The sequence below is a fragment of the Malania oleifera genome, chromosome 5, assembly GCF_029873635.1.
Source record: "Malania oleifera isolate guangnan ecotype guangnan chromosome 5, ASM2987363v1, whole genome shotgun sequence".
NCBI lineage: Eukaryota > Viridiplantae > Streptophyta > Magnoliopsida > Santalales > Ximeniaceae > Malania > Malania oleifera.
This window is the reverse complement of record NC_080421.1, coordinates 72609319-72629495: the sequence shown is the minus strand read 5'-3', so window position 1 is coordinate 72629495 and position 20177 is coordinate 72609319. Positions and strand designations below refer to the sequence as shown.

Sequence of the window (20177 nt, the reverse complement as noted above, 5' to 3'; positions counted from 1 at the left end):
CCTTGTTCTTCGCAGCATCACTATGCTTTCCCCCGATTTGATACCAAGAGCAAAGCGTCTCTCATACCGTCGACCACTCCGTCGACGGTTTGATCCTGCAACTAGCCTCCTTGTTCCTTGCATCACTATGCTTTCCTCATTGTATGCGTTCCTCTCAAATATGAGCCACATCTCCAACACAACCAGTATGGAAGAATTGCAGTAAGAATCTGAGGAATCTCAGAAAGTATTGAAAAACATGAAAGGGAAATCTGTTAGTCCCTCTTTCCAACGGATCAGAAGTGAAGTTATCAAGGTTTCAGAAGAATATTCAGTTCATGCAAATAGGAAGATTTTACAAAGAAGGCTGGATTCTTAGAGAAATTTGTGGAAAATACGGGAAAATCAAGTATTGAGATTTCCTTATTTTGATACTGAATTGGAAGATTGGTATGAAGATGACAACAACTTGTTGCTGGAATAGATTTTGGAATACGAGGATGTTTGTCTGATTTAATTTCAGAGGAATGATGCGGAAAATTCAAAGTCTACTGAGGAACAAAAAAAAGTTATGGATGAAGATGAAAATGAAAATCCAAAGCAAGAGGTTGTTTTGAAGAAGGTAGGGAATTATAACAGGTTTGCGTTTTCTGATCAATCTGTTAAGGTTTTTGCAAGATTTTCTATAGGTTCAAGGAATCTTTTTGATGAGGAAGCTTTGGCTGCTAATACTTTCAATGATAATTCCTTTTGTTCCCAGCCTTTATTCCATCCTGTGATTGATTCTAAATCTGGTCCTATAACTTGCAGTGAGTCAACTAAATCTGGCAAAGGTATCCTTCGTACACCTATGGTTGACCTAATCGGAATGAATTACCTTTCTTGCCAAAGGGAATTAGGTTATGTAGGAGATACATTAACCCTTGATCAATTGGAAGATGAGAGGGACAGTTGGGACCCACAGGAGCTTATAGACAGATTGGGTTGCTCTCTAGTTAATTATTTAGGCCAAACTGTTAAGGTTGTTGTCTCCCTTAGAACCAATGAGGGGAAAAAGAATAGAGTGGAAAAAGAATTGCAAAACTTACCCTCTACCATTGGCTATGGAGGGGGGAAGCTTAAAAGAAATAGGGGCAATAAGGTGGTAGAATGAAGATTTTGAGCTGGGATATTAAGGTTTGGGCTGCCCTTGTAAATGTCGTCAAATTAAGGATATCGTTGTTAAGGTAGCTCGAGACCTAGTTATGCTTCAAGAATCTAAATAACCCTTGTTTGAGGGGCATCTTTTGGGATGAATTAGCTGCAATTTTGGATTTTATTCCCCCCATTGGTGTTTCGGGGGTGATTTAATGTTATTAGGACTACTAATGAGAAGTTGAGAGGTTCTAGAAATCACCTCAAGCATGTGGGGTTTCGATACCTCAATTAGGGAGTGTGATTGAGGGATATTCCACTCTCGAATGTCCAGTTTACTTGGTTTGCAAATGGCAATAGGATAGTGGTTACTAGGATTGATAGATTATGTTTACCATTGAATGGTAAGATACTTTTCCCACCTTTACTCAAGAAGTACTCCTTAGAGTGATCTTTGATCATTGCCCTTTGGTTCTTGAATCTAATCCTGTTAAGTGGGGCCCTACTCCATTTAGATTTGAAAACATGTGGTTGAATCATCCAGATTTTCGGAGCTTGGTTAGGAATTGGGGGGTGAGTGCACTATTTAAGGTGGGGAAGGTTTATGTTTTATGAAAAGATTGAGATATATGAAAGATAAGTTAAAAAAAACTAGAATAAGGAGCCTTTTGGTGATGTTTGGTCTTGAAAAAAAAAAATGTATTCTTGAGGAACTGGGTGCAATTGCTAGATTGGCTGAGGGGCCTCGTTTTGAGGACATTATGGGTAGATGAGTTCAATTTTCTAATGAGTTTGAACAAGTTGTTTTTAAAGAAGAGATGAGTTGGAGACATAAATCTCTAATTAGTTGGGTTAGGAATAGAGATTGTAATTCTAGGTTTTTTCATATGGTGGCGACTAGTAGGAGAAGAAGGAACTTTATTAAAAAACTTGAGAATGATAGAGGAGAGGTTATTAGGGATCCTAACCTCATTGCTGGCTTGATTATTGAATTTTACAAGAATTTATTTCTAGAGGATGAGGGTAGAGTTATGATTGAGGGGCTGGATTGGTGTCCTATATCAACTATTAAAGCTACTTGACTAAAGAGACCTTTTGAGAAAGATGAGATTAGAAGCCCGATTTTTGAGATGGATAGATAAAAAGCTCCTGGGCCAAATGGTTTTACTATGGCCTTCTTTCAAGATAGTTGGGAGACCTTGAAGGTAGACCTTCTCAAAATTTTTCTTGAATTCTTTCACAATGGAGTGGTGGGAGGAGTTTGAATTCCACTTTTATTACCTTGGTCCCCAAGATAGATGGTGCGGTTAAAGCCAAGGACTTTAGACATATTAGCTTGTTAACTAGTGTCTATAAGATTTTGACTAAGGTGTTATTGAAGAGGTTGGCTACTGTCTTGGGGGACACTATCTCTCTTAGCCAAAGTGCTTATGCTGCCTTTTTTAGCTGATGAGGTGGTTGAAGATGTTGTTCCTAGGAATAATAGGGGTCTGGTATTGAAATTGGATTTTGAGAAAACTTATGATAGGGTGAGGTGGAGCTTCTTAGATAAGATTATGGCTAGAAAAGATTTCTGTCTGAGGTGGAGGAAATGGATTAGAGAGTGTCTTTTTTTTGTGATCTTTTCTATCTTAGTAAACAATGAGGTCAAGTCTTGGTTATGTGCATCTAGAGGTCTAAGGTAGGGAGATCCTCTTTCTCCCTTTCTCTTTACTATCGTTGTTGATGTCTTGAGTAGTATGATTGAGAGAATGGTAGATATAGGGTTGGTGGAGGGGATTAAGGTAGGTTATGAGAATTGCATCATTGCTTATCTTTAGTTTGCAGATGATACTATTCTCTTCCTGTCAGATAATGTAAGCTGCTTCTCTAATTTGTTGACTATCTTACAAGTGTTTGAGAAAGTGTCGGGGCTGAAAATTAATTTCTTTAAGAATGCTTTGGTGGGTCTTGGAATTAATGTTGATTCTTTTGCTAGGCTAGCTAGCCGTGCCATTTTGACTAGGCCTTATTACTTGTTTAAGTGTCCCCCTTGGTGGTAATCCCAATGTAGACTCTTTCTGGGAACCTATTTTGGAGAGTGGATAGGAGACTGGACAAGTGGAAAGGAGCATTCTTCACTTTCGGGGGTCGTATTATCCTTATCCATGCTTGTCTATATTCTATCCCTTTGTATTACCTATCTCCTTTTAGAATCACTGTGTGATTAGCGAGGAGGATCGAGAAATTAAGGACGGATTTCTTATGGTCTATTGGGGAAGAGGGTAGTAGAGATCATCTTGTAGGTTGGAAGACTGTTTGTAGGCCTAGAAGGGAGGAGGTTTGGGTCTTGTTAACTTGGTGTCCAAAAACATCTCTTTGGGTGGGGAAATGGTTATGGTGCTTTCCTTTAGAGCCTAATTCTCTTTGGCATAAGGTAATTTGCAGTAAATTTGGAATGCTACAAAATGGGTCGAATGCTAAAGTGGGAATTAACATTACTTATTTGAGTCCTTGGAGGTTTGTATCTCAGATTTATGATTATTTCCTTCCTAAACTGTGTTAAATAGTGGGTAATGGGGAGTGCGTTATATAGTGGGTTATGGGGAGCGTATTTGCTTTTGGGAGGATCATTGGGTGTCCATTTTGGGAGAAATATAAATGAGAGAGAGATTAATGAGATGGTTTTTTTGACTGGGTTCCTTGATTCTTTTCATGTTCATTTGGGGAGTGATAATAGGGTTTGGAGTTTAGATACTTCTGGGGAGTTCTCTTGTAAAACCTTTTTCACCTAGTTGACTTGTGATTCTACTGCAGATGGTTTTGCTTTCTATCCTCTGATTTGGAAAGCTAAAGCTCCCTCATAAATAAAAGCTTTCATTTGAGCTCCGATACTTGAAAGAATTAATGCCAATGATTTGCTTTAGAAGAGAAGACCTAATAAGGCCAGGTCCCCCGACAATTGTGTCCTTTGCATGAAGAGTGAATAGACTTGGGCACATCTCTTTCTTCATTGCCCTTTCACATTGGCTATTTGGAATGAAGTTATTTGGTATAAATGGTTAAAATTTGGTCTGCCCATACATTTTGAAGGCCTTTTATACCGTAACGTTTTAGGGGTTTTGGCAAAGGGAAAGATAGGAAAGCTCTATGGTGTTGCACTGTTATGGCTATTATTTGGTGTTTGGTTGGAAAGGAACACTAGAATATTCAAAGGTGTGGCTACTACTAACAATTGCTTTGGAGTGGAGTGGTATATCCTGCATTGCTGTGGGTGTCAGCAAATGGTTTTTTTGTCATGTTTCTCTAGAAGACATGCAGCGGGATTGGTTGGCTCTGTTACATTGAGTTTAATTCTCTGTTTAGGTTGCATTCCTTGTAACTAGTTTTTATTGATTTAAAGGGGGGATTTCTTATTCTCCCTGTCTTTTCTTTTTTCTTTTCCTTTCTCTTTCTATTTTTCTGATGTACATTCTTCTCTCTTTTAATACAATTCTTTGTTTATTAAAAAAAAATCATTTGCAAGCCATGATTACAGTTGTTACATTTCTTGATAATATCTGATTCTAATGAGAATTCCTGTACCAGTAATAGTTATAATGTTCATTCACCTTGATTTGTACATGAACTTCTGAATTTCATGCGTGGATCTTTAACATTTCTTATTACTTTTCCAGAAACCTGGAGGGATCCTAGCTCTGCTTGATGAAGCATGGTATGGTAATATAATTTATTTATTTTTACTCTCTGTGATACTCTTCCCCTTTTGAGGGAAGTTTATCTTATTTCAGTTGAATTGTTTCCTTTTTTTCTTCCCACTGGTTTATTTGGCGGAATCCTGTTTCCAGTATGTTTCCAAAGTCAACTCATGAGACGTTTTCACAAAAGCTTTATCAGACATTCAAAGTCCACAAACGCTTTATCAAGCCAAAATTGTCTAGCACAGGTTTCACGATCGCTCATTATGCTGGAGAGGTGCGTTGATGCCTGATGTTCACTGTAAGATTTACTGCATAATGTATTGTGTTTTTTTTTACATATTTTCATTTTATCTCAGGTTCAATATCAATCTGACCAATTTCTTGACAAAAACAAAGACTATGTTGTTTTGGAACATCAAGGCCTATTGAGTGCCTCTAATTGTTGCTTTGTAACAAGCCTTTTCCCCCAAATTCTGGAGGAAACAACCAAATTTTCCAAGTTCTCATCTATAGGTTCTCGTTTTAAGGTATCTTCACATCTGTCAGTTAATTAGAATAGCAGTGGATTTTTTCCATGTATGCATATATGTGTGTAATTTTTATGGTAGAAACAAAATTATTGGTTATGAACAAATATTATTTGTCATTAATTTAAGATATAATTGAGCAAATAAAATTCCTTCATTCTGTGATGTTCATATTATATGTAAATATTTACTACAAATACCACTTATGACAGATTTTATACCAAAAAAGTTGATACAGATAAAAGAAACTTTAAACCAATGGTTTTTTGTTTTGTTGTTCTTTTTCAAGTGTCACTTCTTTGTGAACTTTTAATAATTAGAATTTCTTTATTTGCATCAAATTCATTCTCCAATTTTCATGTAACTATAGAAAGTGCTGCAAACATCATTTTGTTGTTGTATATTTGAGTTTCTTTACCTTTTTATTTTTAAATTAATTATTAGACTTTTTAAAATATTATTAGGTGCCTTATTAATCAAATAATTGATATTCTAAATAATTTTAAATTTTTTCTTAATTAATAAATATTAGGAGGTACTAAGCATAAGCCTTAGTGTTTCCTAAGAGGCAACCCAAGAGGGGAAAGCAAATTAGTTGCGATATCAAATTAATGCATGCCCCTCATGAAACTAGCTTTGATACAATATAAGCAAAGAAGAAACCACATGTACAAATAACAATTGATAGGCTATCCCTTATTTACTCACATTAAATTTATGGTGAGGAGAGGTTCTTGAATTTGTTTCTCGAAAAACTCGTGGTTGGGCAATGGTGTTCTATCCACATCTTTATCTCTTCTCTTTTGGTTGAGCTGAAGGTGGAATAGTATGATTTCCTTCTTTGTGGTTGATTCAGTTAGTCGTACGGTTTTTTGGAGCTTACATTTCAGAAGATCTCTAAATGATAGAGGGCTGGTGGAACTTTCCCCCTTGTTGTCATTATTGAACAATTGTCACCTTTCTTCAGGTAGGGATACTTGGTATTGGGCTTTGGATCATTTGGGGTGTATTCTTCTAAATCATTTTTTTTTTTTTAGTTTTTGACTCGTTCCTACTCTTGGTTTTCTTTATATTAATCTGCTCAAAAGGCCAAAGCTCCCCCAAAATTTAAGGCTTTCATTTGGCTGATTGTGCTTAATAGAATCAATACTAACAACCTGTTGCAGGTTAGGAGATCTTTGAAGGTCTTATGTCCAGATGTTTGTGTGCTCTGTTACTTGAATTCTCAAATGGTATCTTATCTGTTTTTACACCATGATTATGCTTGGAGAATCTGGAATAATATATTTGGTGTGATGGGTGAAACTTGGGTTTACTTGGCCTCGGTGGAGGGAATGTTGGCTATTTATTTTGAGCGTTTTGGAAGAAGGAAGGATAAGGCTGCACTTTGGAAATGCAGTGTTTTTGCAGTGTTGTGGGGATTATGGTTGGAGTGTAATGCACGGATTTTTTCAGGGCAAAAAATCGAATTGGCAGCTGGTTTGGGAAAAGATTCAATACTTGGCCTCTTTATGGTATGTTAGCTTTGGCTGCTTTAAGGGAGTTAGCTTTACGGAAGTTCAGCGAGAATGGAGGAATCTTTTGCTTTGATTTTCCCTAGTATTTATTTGTTTTTTAGTTAATTTCTTTTGGTTTAGTCCAGAATTTGACCTGAGATGTATTGTTCTCCTCTTGGTAAATTCTTCTCTTCTTTCACTATAAAAAAAAATAAAAATAAATAAATGATAGGTGAAGAGAATAGGAAGGGGGTGTAAATACCCATTTTTATAGAACTATGGCTCCTTTGACATACCTCTTCTGCCCATTGATTACATTCCTCAACCGTTCTCTGCTATCAACTTTGATACAATGCCACTTGCTTCAATCAAGCAAGCTCCTTCAAGTCTCTTTGCACAGTTTTTTGATAATCACTAATAAGGGTATCTCACCCCAAGTCAAACAAAGGGTAGGCACTAGGGAACCCAATTTGTCTAACCAGGGAGGTGCTCTCACTTCAATTTGTAGATTTGAGAATTTTGATCAAGTTCATAGAAAACTAGTCAATTATTATTTTAGAGCGCTCGAACTATGCTTTAGAAAACATACTAAGTTTGAATTACTTTTACAAATGCAAGAATTATGGTTTTATATGGGAAAAACTATCAAAAATCACAAAACATCATTTTTTTTTTTTTGTTGGATAACAAAAGAATTTCATTGATAGAATAGGAATGTACAAGCGGGAGAGTAAGGCATCTCTTTCAAAACTCTGGCTTACCCCAGAAAAACTAAAAGTCGAAAAACCAGAAAGAACACTTGAAACAACCCCAAATAATCAGCAGGCCCTATCATCTATACAAAACATCATTCTTTTATATATATGAAATCATGTCATTTTATTATCTTTCCTAGAAAATAACGTCGTACTATGTAAAGGAAAGGACATAATTTTATAATAAATTTGCCAAAAGATAAAAATTAGAATTTAACGCTCAAAATTTTAATTTTTTTTTTTAAAGGTTGAGTACCATTAGAAAATGACCAGGAGGTTAGATGTTGAGCACTAAAATTGGAGTACAACGAGAATCTTAGAGCTTGGAATTGAAAGTTAGAAGGAGAAAAGGAAGTAGAGATAGTGAGATCAATCATTAACTCTAATTTGTATTTGCAAAATGAGCATGGCCACATGATGATTCCCAATGGAATTTAATCTTTTTGTTGTTTCTAATTTTATGAAGAAAAGATATACTTTAATATAATTTTAAGTTTATTATATTTTGGAGTATCTAAAATGAATAGAATATTCAATGAAGAAAATACAAAACTTGGTACGCGTTTGGTACATATGAATGGAATGGAATTTATCACATGATTTCTTCTTATTCTCTATTTAAATTTTCATTCCATTCCATTCCTAACCCATTCCATTCCACGAAGTAAGCATGATGTTTCATTTGGAGAAGAAGAAGAGAATAAGAGAATGGGGGAAACAAGGGAGACACAGATGAGAGGTAGCACTTGGCTGTCCTGGAGGGATTTGTACAGTTCCAGGCTTGCCTTTTTTATATATTAATAATAAAAATATATGGAGGACAAGAATACCCCAACCTACACCACCTAATTACTAAAAGAATATATTCCCTTCTAATAGTAGTCATGCTAGGATAAGGTAAATTACAAATTATACATTTATTGTCAAGAATAGGGTATATATTTTATAAATCTTTTATTTTTTTTATTTATGTGAGTGATATCAAGATCCTTGGAAAGAAGGATGATGAATGCACTCTATTTTAATCATATGAAGTTGTATCCATCTGTAAGAGAAAGAAGACATTGAAATTGTTTGTATTTTTAACCATGCAATTACATAAGTAGTTGATAGTTGATTTAATATGGACCATAGTTGACTTGTTGTTTGTGTAATTCTGCATTAATTATTATTTTCAACAAAATATACCAACTTATATAATTTTACAAAATGATGTAAAAATAGGCACTCTAGAGGCATTCTTAATATCATAGAGTTTTGGAAATAGGTGATGTCACGCTCTAGTTGTCGCGCTTGCACCATGAATTTTTTACTTAGGGTTGAAGAATGACTACAAATGAAGCACTATCACAAGCATGGTTTTAAATCGCGGTAGCGGGTAGCGTAATGTAGCAGTAATGGGTGTAACGGGAAGCGTGAGTAGCGGATGTTACATAACAGGAAGCGGGTGTAATGGCCGTGAATATTTTTGAAGCACGCACAACCTTATGCATATTAGCGTACTTGCATGTTTTAAGCTTTTAGCCCTTCCTAGAAAGAGTTTTAGTGTGTTTTGGATCCTTTAGTTCGTGTAACTAAGTTATTTGGTAAGGGTAACAAGTTTACATTTGTTTTAAACCACCATTGATAGAAAAATTACGTGTGTGTGCGTATTTATACTTCTAATTGTTCTTATCTGTGATAAATTCTTATGTGTGCTAAATTAATTAATAAAAAAAAATACATTATACACTCCATTAATCTATTAGACACATAAGACATAAGAATAATGCAAATATAAAATAGCTAGAGAAGAAAGAAGGTTGAAGTTGAAAAATATAGAACATAAATATCACATTACTAATATTATCAAAATAAAATATTTTCCTAACAAGTTAGTATTTTGAAATTGTTAATTAATGCATCTATTGTTAGTATTTAAAGAAATAATAAATTTTGTATCATTGTCATCCTCATTATAATCTTTTCCCACTCTTACCACTAGGTATATTGAGAATGATATATGAAAGAGAGGGAAAAAGTGAGAAGAAAAAGTAAAAAATAAAACAATTTTTTGGTGTAACAGTCCTGTAGCGGTTACGTAACGGCCGTAGCGGCCTTTACGTAATGGTCGCAGTCTGTAACGGCCACTACGGCTGTGCTTTTTCTTCCCACCGATTTCGCAGTGTGTAACGATATCGGTAACCCAAAAAACCATTACGTAACGGCGTTACATAATGGTTGCGGCCTTTATTTAAAACCATGATCACTAGAGTCAATTTACAATGATCAAGCACTCAAATAATAGAAAAATTATTCTAGTTCAAGCCGCCATTGAAAAATATTTTTTATGCTTCATGGATCGGATAATCCTAGCTCTCTTACTTTCTGTTTGTACTTGGTACAAATGTGCAGGGATTTGTCCAACCTTTGAGGATTAGTTCTCTACTCCTTTACTAGTAGTGAAGGGCCAATGGATATGTTGATCAGACATCCTACCTGAAATAATGGATATCTGGTCCAACACCATAGGCTTGTTTTTGACTCCAAATTTACTTAAAATACTTTCTAAGGCCAAAATTGAATATGTTGGGCTTGAAGGCCAAAATGGAGCCACATGATTAACCCGAACTCAAGACTAGTTGCAGAAAGAAATACAAGAATCAAAGTCTTAAGTCCTAACTCTTTAAGTGTCAGTTTGCTGGATTGAACTGCTTGAGTATGCATCCCTTTCATCCAAAGGCCTCTTTTTCCCCAAGAAATTTATTCTCAAGCCTTTGATATTGAGTCCTATCACCCTTCAAATTTACAACATCCTTCCTTTCCTTTCCAAATATGATGCTACAGGAGCTCGAAAGATATTCGTTAGTTGTGATAATTAACACATTGTTATGATAAAAGACTAATATTTTTAAAGCTTTTGGGTCTGGCACTTAGAGCAAAGTTGGTTTGTGAAAATATAATTAATAATTGGGAATTACTATAATACTACATTAAAGAATACTATTTATTTAAATATTTTTGTGTGTGTGTGTGTGGGAGGGGGGGGGGGGGGGGGGGAGGAGTGTATATCTTGTAACTATTATTGGCAAGTCATTCTTCTCCACTTGATGTTTGGCCTAACTGGTGCAGCTACAACTACAACAACTGATGGACACACTAAATTCGACAGAACCACACTATATTAGATGTGTGAAGCCTAATAATCTTCTAAGACCTGCCATATTTGAGAATCTCAATGTCATGCAACAGTTACGCTCTGGTGTGAGTACAATTTGAAACTGTATGCCGATGTCTTTTTCTTCTTCCTTTTTTAAAGGTAATGTGTGCTAATGTCATCCATGATTTGGAATTTCATGCTCATTATTGTCTGTTTAGGGTGTTCTAGAGGCAATTAGGATCAGTTGTGCTGGATACCCTACTCGCAAGACATTTCTTGAATTCCTAAGACGATTTGGTATTCTTGCCCCAGAGGTTTTGGAAGGAAAGTAAGTTATAGTCTATGTTCTAGACTATGGGAAAATTTGTTGTATCCTATTAACCATTCTTGGCATTTGCTCAACTTGAAGTTCCTGATGGGATCGGATGATTTTACATAATTTGGTTTTTTATTTCAGATTTTATTTATTGCAGATATGATGACAAGGTTGCATGCAAAATTATTTTGGAAAAGATGGCAATTATAGGGTTTCAGGTAATATGACTACTGTCTTTGCTTTTTCAACAAGTTAGTTGCTACTAGTAAATTCTTGATGTTGTAGTTATAATATATATATATATATATATATATATATATGTATGTATGTATATACATATTTTTTATCATCAGATGTTAATTTCATATTGGTCTATTTTCTAATTGACCACACAGGCACAACTGCACATGCATAAGACTTCTCATGTATTTTGACATATTCTCTCTGCAAGATTTATTTATCTGTACGATAGATCCCTAAATGGTAATGCAGATAGGAAATACAAAAATTTTCCTCAGAGCCGGTCAAATAGCTGAGTTAGATGCACAAAGAACTGTAGTGCTCAGCAGCGCAGTGAAGATTATTCAAAGGCAGTTCAGAGCTCATGTTTCCCATAAAGAGTTCATTGCTTTACGGAAGGCTGCTATTTATGTACAATCTTTGTGGAGAGGTTAGTCCAACTGAAAAACCTTGAAATATATAGCAGGTTCCTTGTGAAATCTAAGGTTATTCAGAAAGTGCATTGGACAAAATTCTGGAATTTTTTTAGCTTATGCACTCATTGGATCACAAACATGCTCTTCGTTTTCTTTTGTTTCCTTTTTTTCTAATTCACTCACTCTAAAGTTTCAATTCAGTGCTTATTCTCTATCTTACATGTTGCATATTATCACATGTTTTATTCCTTTTTGTTGCGATTTCTAGGAAGACTAGCTTGCAAATTGTATGAGGATGTCAAGAGGGAGGAAGCTGCTGTAACAATTCAGAAAAATTTGCGGACACATCTGGTCAGATATGCCTATTGCAAGCTAAAGTTCTCGGTGGTTGTCATGCAGACAAGTCTACGGGCGATGGCTGCTCATGATGAATTCAATTATAGAAAAAGAACCACATCCCGTGCAGTGATCAGTATCCAGGTTAATGCTTGGTTAATATATGGCTGCAAGAAAATATGCATCATTGAATCCTTCTGCTTTTCCTCAAGAATTGTAATATGAGATATCTTGCAGACCTGTTGGCGCTGTCATTTAGCTTTGAAATCTTACAATCAGCTTAGAAGGGCAGCAGTGGTTTCACAGTGTAGATGGAGAGTGGTGATTGGCAGGAGAGAGCTTAAGAAATTAAAGAAGGTAAGCATCACCGTCCTTATGCTATTACTTATTTAGAAAAATTTTCTTGTGCTATTGAAATTGTATTAGGTAATTTGAACCTCTGCTTTTCTTTTTGTTATTTTTTTGGGATACCAATTCCAAGATGCCCACCCAACAATTTTACTCAGAATCTGAAAAACACCTACATTGCACATGAGGCCATGCAGCATACTTAATTCTGTTAGTCATCATTTTTAAGGTTGCTTTTACTTGATAGATTTCTAGACACCAAATATGTAATGAATTTATTTTATTTTTAATGACACAATTGTCCACAAAGTACTGTCTGTAAGTATATCTGTATTAGTTATAGTTTTCAGTTTTAGTCTAAATCATCTACACATTTTCAGAACTATGATTATATCCTCATTGAATAGACCAGCCATCTTTGATTGTACCAATCAAGCATTTGGTTGTTTCCATGTTGAAATTGGTAGAAATAGAATCTGCAAATCAACTTTGATTGCTGGATGCATGTCATACTGAGTAGATTGGAAGACCTGATCACAGCCATATGCCTCCCTGTCTATTTATAATAAATGTCTAGTATATCAGAATAACCATAAAAGCTTAAGCTGTTATGTTGTGGGCCAACAGTATATGCCAAGCTTTAATACTTTCTCTCATGTGCAGCTTTATTGAATGCATAAAGACAAAACAAACGATGAATAACACTCATTACAGGGAATAAGATAATAATTAAACCACCACACAATAAATGCAGGTAACAAAACTAGAACCCAGAACCTCCTGGCAATCATAGCCCTGATACCATGTTAACAGTATTGTGTAAATTGCAAGACCAGATGATAGCCATAGGTCTTCCCTCTATTTATACTATATGTCAAGTACATCGGCATGGCCATAATACCCTCCCCTCAATCATTCTTATCTACTAACAATGGTTCTACGTAACCGATAACATGATCCATTACAGATTGAAAGATGAAGGAGTCTGAATTTTGTGCTCAATCTCTCTCTATCTCCCTCTCTGTGTGTTTGGTTGGGGATACTGTTATTTCTGGAGACAGCTAATGAGTTTTTTCACTTTTTTGGTGCCGGGGGGGGGGGGGGGGAGGGTGGAGTGATGCACCATTAGTTCTCTTGTTTCAGAAAATAATTTTGCATTCCTTAGTTCTGATGCCATAGGCACTTAAGGGCACTGATGAAAACTACATGAATAGGCAGGCAAAAGGTTTGCCAAGAAACTGGCGAAGTGCCAGAACAGAAGTGACTTAATTGGTTTTCTAAATTTTAGTATGTATTGAAACTGGGGCTGGATCAAATACTGGTGTAATTGAACTGAGCAACACACTAGAGTTGGGTTGGTCTTGCTCTTCAGTTAACCATTGTGCTTATCTTGATATTTATAGGTTTTTATGTCTTAAATACTGTGGTTGGTTATAGGGGTGTACACGGTTCGGTTCGGTTCGGTTTTTGCCAAAACCGCCAACCGAACCGAAGTCCTCGGTTTTCAAAATAACTGAACCGAAACCGAACCGTATACCGTCGGTTTATGAACAAACCAAACCGTGAACTTCCCGGTTCGGTTCGGTTATTTTCGGTTTTACCGAATTTTAAAATATCAAAATAATATTAATACTCGGGCCTGGGAGCCACAGCCCATCACGACACAGAACTCCTGGGCCAAGGCTTTAGTTGCAAAGCCCAAACCTTGATACATGTTCAAAGAAGGATCCATATAAAATATATAAGGTGGGATCCTAGTTCATTTCCCATTTCCAAACGATGTGGGATGGCTAGCAGGTTCCTGCAGCTGCATGTTCCTTCGCAGATCTGCTTGCCCTTTTTGCAGTTCACCGGTGGCCACCGGCCTCTCTCTCTCTCTCTCTCTCTCTCTCGCAAACACACACACACAAACAGAGATGGAGGTGCGCACTGTGCACTGCACACCAAGACGGTGAAGAAATCTTCTCGGCAGCCGGCAGGTGATCGAGAAATCTTCTCGGCAGTCGCATGACCCTGGATTTCCACGGCAAGTTCTGGATCCGTTTCACCAACAAGAAGATCATCCAAGAAGTGGCCATTATCCCCTCCAAGCGCCTCCGAAACAAGATCGCCGGCTTCTCCTGTTCTCCACCCACCTCATGAAACGGATCCAGAAGGCAGAAGGGTTCTGTGTTGATTGTGTTCTGTCCGTCGTGTCCATCGTGTCCGAGGCATCTCTCTTAAGCTCGAAGAAGAGGAGCGCAAGCGTCGCATGGAGCCATGGACTTCGTCCCAGAAATCTCCGCCATCTAGACCGACCAGAGGTGGATTTGGAGGTGGTTTCTCGCCGGCGACTGGCGATCCAACACGGCAACACCAGCAGCACCTATAATATATAATTATATAATTATTTTTATTAATTCGGTTTTCGGTTTTTTCGGTTCGGTTTTGGTCCCAAACCGAAACCGAAACCGAAACCGAAATTTTTTATATTCCAAAACCGAAACCGAAACCGCAAACCGAAAAACCGAACCGAAATGTGTTTCGGTCCGGTTTCGGTCCGGTTTTCGGTTTTTCGGTAAATTTTGTACACCCCTAGTTGGTTATAGTGTGAGGTAAAATATATAATCTCATGATTTTGATGTGTAAAAGGAACAGCTCTGCATCCTCATAACTTTATGGTACTCTATCCTGAATTCTTGTTTTTTTGCAACAAGGTAAGAGACGTTTTATTGCACCAATGGAAGTTTCAGGATACATGATATGATACACATGTACAGCAAACAAAGGGTAAGATTGAGCTCTTCTGTCTCTTACATCAAGAAGGCTCAGCATTTGAGGGGATACTCTCGCACAACAAGCTGTTTTTCCCTATCTAAGTGTAGTATATGGTTGCATTCCAAGCTAGTTTTTGCATATAGGCAGTTTGTGGGGACCCGAGTGAGGTAAGCCAACTAGCAGTCTGCTCCCAGCGTAGAACTTGTCTATTTGAGCCTAGTTGATGAAGGACTGCTTTGTGGATGTGCTTGGTGGTTGGGAGTTACAGAGCCTGCATACTGCATTTTGTGCTTTTCCTCCATGCTAGAAGCTTGTCCAGAGTAGTTAGCTAACCAAGATATGAAGGAATGCCTGGGGATTTTGTGTTTGAACCAAATGCAGTGAGCCCAGGAGAATGTTGGGGGGGGGGGGGGGGGTTAAGGTTGTGGAGCCAGGCTTGCCAGAGGACTGTGTCCTGTTGAGTAGAAGTTTAGAGGGCCCTGGATCTAGCATGTGTTTGCTATTTTCCTCCTTGGCCAGCTCCAAGTGTGTTCTTCATCACTGCAACTGATTTGAAATTCAATATAATGCTGAATTTAATTTTTTTTCTTGCCAATTTTTGGATATCTGTAAACAAAATACGTTAACTTATTTATTTATATTTCTGTTGTTGTTTTAGCTTGCATGAATGTAACTGAATAGTTAGTCCTAATTCGTATAAATGGATAGTTAGTCCTAAGCGTCACTTGACCTAGGCCATTAGGTTGTTGGCTGTTCAGTGTTTCAAAGTCTTAGCAGTTTCCCTTACGTAGCTTAGTCGCACTTGGAGATGGATGGGCATAATGAATATGGAAAAATACCCATTTAACACTTTTTTCCTGACTACCAATGCTGAATTATAGTATTACACATAATCCACAATAAATTTATGGCATTTGAATGACTTGAAACTTCATTGCTCATGTGCTACCATGTCATGTATTGCCATTATGCATCATGGTCCCTATTTCTGTCAAAAAAAAAAAAAAACAAATAAACAAAAAAAACAAAAATTTAGTCTAGAGGGTTTCAGGCTGGTTCTTACTTGTATTCAAAAGGATTGTTTTATATTCAATGCGCTTTCTGAATAATTTATGAATGGTACACTGCCTTTACATGCAGTAGGATAGGCATTAATTTGCAATTTTAATCTTTTTCAGGCTGCGAGTGAAGTAGATGCACTCAAAGAAGCAAAGGAAATGCTTGAAAAAAAAGTGGAGGAACTCAAATGGCATATTCAACGAGAGAAACAATTGAGGGTAATACATATGTTATGCAGCTAAGCGTTTCTTACAAGTTGATTTATGGCTCTTGTGCAAGACACTTTAGGTGCCTAAAGATTCTTGCAGGATTTTTGCTGAGAACTAACCCACGTTTGGTTTGTGGAATGGAGTGGAACAAAAAATTGAATGAAAATTAAGTGACAAGTTTGATTCCACTCCATTCCTATGTACCAAATTTACGGTAAGAGAAGAGAGACAATTGAGGGCAATACCGTAACAGATAAGTTCTGCAGAGAGGCATTTTTGTCCTTTACATGGATAAGCTAAAAGTTGATTTATGGCCCTTCTGCAGGATACTTTAGGTGCCTGAAAGAAGCTTGGATGTTTTTGACTGAGAACTAATGTCACATTAGGTTTGTGGAATGGAATGACTAAAAAATTGAATAAAGAACTTGTATAAGTTGACTAAAATTTTTTTTTCTATTACATTCCTACTTACTACATACCAAATGTGTGGTAAGAGGAGATAAAACCTCCTTTTTGATGATCAAGTTTGTTACAAAAACAAGGATTATTGTTTGCAGAGCTTTGCAAGCTGCGAGTGGATTTTATCTCACAATTTATTTTGTGTGGTTTTCTTAATATTAAATCACACTTCATCAGTAAGGCATTGATGAATGGTAATAATAATAGTAGCATCATCCATTATTATTAATGAATTTTGTTAAGATGTCTCTTCTGCTGATTGTACATTCTCTCTATCTAATGATTTTTTTTTTCTATTAAAAGAACAATAATGACATCATCATGAATAAGGAAACTCAGCATGGGCTTGGGTACTTACCAGTTTTAAGATGCAAAATTAGAACTGCTGCTGTTGTTGTAAATCATCTTGATCATCCATGTAGACTGGAGATAAAAGCTTAAAATGTACTTAAACCATTCTCTATGACAAACCTAGACCTTTGCCACCCTGCACAACCTTAACACATGGAAATTATCGAAGGGCTCCTTTATCCTTCATTTGAATTTACATCTGAAGTCAATACTTTGAAATTGCTTTCTCTAATGTCACTGCCATTAATAGATGCCATCAATATAAACCACGAGAAGCACTGCAACTTTCTCCTCTTTATTTTATTTTATTTTTTTTTTATTTTTTTTTTACAAGGACATATCTGAATAACACCGTGCCTGGCCAAAACAGATACTCTTTCCTAAATTTGTCAACCAAGGTCCCAAGGAGATTGCTAAAGACAATAAATAGCGTTCTGCAACTTGCAAACTTTGTGATGCTTCTTCCAAGCAACATAACATGGAGATTGCTCCATGTACGACTCTTTCTCCATATTCTATACAAGAATGCATTTTTAACATCTAAATGATATGAAAGCCACTTGAAATCAACTGCCAAGGAATTCAGAACTTGAATTGAAGTTAGCCAAGGTACTAGAGAGAACATCTAAAGTAATCAAAACCTTCCTAAGTCCCAAGTATTCTGCTTGGCCACCAACCTAGCTTTCTGCTGTTCAAAACATTCCCATCAGGATTAAAATTAGTAGGATATACCTAGCTACGCAACCACTATTCATTATCAATAGGGAGATTCACAAAATCCCTTGTCTCCCAAGGCCTTCGAATCTGATTAGTTCTAGCAAGTTACTTTGCATGAAGCAAAAGCAGCATTTTAAGATCACCAGCAAATGATGGGATCACCAAGGCCTTCGGATCTGATTAGTTCTAGCAAGTTACTTTGTGTGAAGCCAAAACAGCATTTTAGGATCACCAGCCAATGGGTGGGATCACCCTCTTGACTCGAGGAGAGACAAATATTCTATCAGTGGAATATCTTGAAGCCAATGCCATTGCCGCCGCCACCCCTGCCATCTCCACCCCCCAATTTGTTGCTGCCATCTGTAATGCCATCATCACCACCTGTCATTGCAACCACTGCCTATTGCTAAACCAGAAACTATCCACCAGTGCTTTTGCACCCTCTCCCTCACAACCTTTACCACTGCCTGCTGCCATATGTGATCTGTTGTCCCCCTGCTAGCAACCCCCATCACCACCAAAATTGCAAGCCTTTGACATCATCTCCAACCTCACCACCACCATGCATCACCATAACCACTATTTTCAAGCAGCCCACAGTTCTGTTTCTCATCCATTGGTGGCATCGGCAGTGAGTGTTCTATTGCTCCATTTAAAAAGAGGGAGTTATAAAATAATTTTCATCTTGGTCTTCACCATGAAAGCAGACCAAAAGTCCTTTTCACTTGAGTGGGCCATTGGTTCACGATTGTTCAAAGTGGTGGAGCAGTCCGGTAGGAAAGTCTCTATTTGTATGTTTTTGAAACTGAATATAATGGGGTTAGGCAACAATTGCATGAATGCAGGTTGAAGAAATCTGTATATTGATGGCTTAAATCTCTCAAAAATCCAGGAGGGGTTTTATTCATGTGGTTTGTGTCTAACAACTTTGGATGATTAATTGTGGTTGAGAAATTCTTGCACACTAGGGGGGAGTTCATCACTAAGAATTCCAGATGGTAAGGAAGTTTCGGGATGGTGGTTGTTTGTTAAAGCCTAGGAGGATTTTGTGTGGGGAACAGATTAGTGATAACATCAAGCAGCAATCTCTGCAAGAGGGCAAGCGTGTTGTGGGTCAATAAATTTGGTGAAAGAAGACGAGAGGATTCCCATGTTCACTGGAGGTGAAGCGTAGACATTACTGGTGGTTTACTTCTATTTTCACACCCTAAGGTACATTCTCAAGCCACTCTAATGAAATTAACAAACTCTTTTATGCTAGAAGTTACCCAAGAAACCCCAAGCTTTTCATGAGCATATAATTGGTGATGACATTAAAATCACCACCTAGACACAAATTTGGGGAACAAAGACAATAAATGACTGAAGTCTATTCCCAAAAGACCCTCAAGTCTAGGGGAATTAGGGTCATGGGACTTCGAAGGGTCGAAGAGGACTAAGACTCCTGTTTATTCAAGTTGAATGAGGCCTAGGGCTCTGGCCTTTGGCTATTTCTTCATTTAACAGGCTCAAAATTTTCAAGGCACGCCTCATTGCACCTCTTGCAGGTTGCCTCGCCTCGCATGGTATGAGGTGCTGGCCTCCTCGCCTCTATGCGCCTCGCTTTTAACTACTATGTGAAGAAGTTAGTGTTTGTTAAAGAAAATCTGGATGTTTGTAGTTAAGGAAGGCGATTGTAACACTAAGGTTTTCTTGTATGTTGGCTAATGGCAGGTAAAGGAAAATTTGCATTAAAGAATAATAGGTTGAGGCAGGTTATATGTTTAAAGATTATGTGGTTTGTTGAGGATAGTTGAATGTTCCATGGTACTCTATTGTGAGTAGTATGGTAGACTTATTCTTAAAGGGTTGGACTGGTGTCAAATTTGCGAGGATCATGCTATTTGGTTTGTGATGCTTTTTGAGGATGAGTTGAGAAGGGTAGTGTTTGATATGGAAGGGGAGAGGATGTGATTGATGACTTCCCCTTGGGATTTTTTCAGGGTTGTTGAGATGTAGTGAATGATGATCTTGTGAAGTGTTTATTTAGTTTTCTTGCAAAAGATGTGGTTGGGGGAGCATTAATTCTACTTTTATTACTCTAGTATCATTCTATTGAGATTAGGGATTTTAGGTCCATGAGTTTTGTTACTTGAGTTTACAAAACAATTAAGGTTCTTTCTATTAGGCTCTGTAGTGTGTTGGTTGACACCATCTCTGATACTTGAAGTGCTTCTATTGAAGGTTGTCAAATTTTGGATACAACTGGCTGATGAAGTA

At 37.1% G+C, this 20177-nt stretch overlaps 1 protein-coding gene across 1 annotated transcript in view; it reads left to right on the top strand.

Annotated features, from left to right (window-relative positions):
* LOC131155228 (myosin-9) overlaps positions 1-20177 on the top strand; it is a 99868-nt gene that overhangs the window by 41576 nt on the left and 38115 nt on the right. The window contains exons 13-22 of the mRNA XM_058108219.1: positions 4770-4807; positions 4941-5067; positions 5150-5320; positions 10683-10814; positions 10929-11038; positions 11184-11244; positions 11519-11696; positions 11951-12162; positions 12256-12375; positions 16302-16400. Coding sequence (XP_057964202.1) covers positions 4770-4807; positions 4941-5067; positions 5150-5320; positions 10683-10814; positions 10929-11038; positions 11184-11244; positions 11519-11696; positions 11951-12162; positions 12256-12375; positions 16302-16400 — 1248 coding nt within the window. The remainder of the gene's footprint in view (positions 1-4769; positions 4808-4940; positions 5068-5149; positions 5321-10682; positions 10815-10928; positions 11039-11183; positions 11245-11518; positions 11697-11950; positions 12163-12255; positions 12376-16301; positions 16401-20177) is intronic.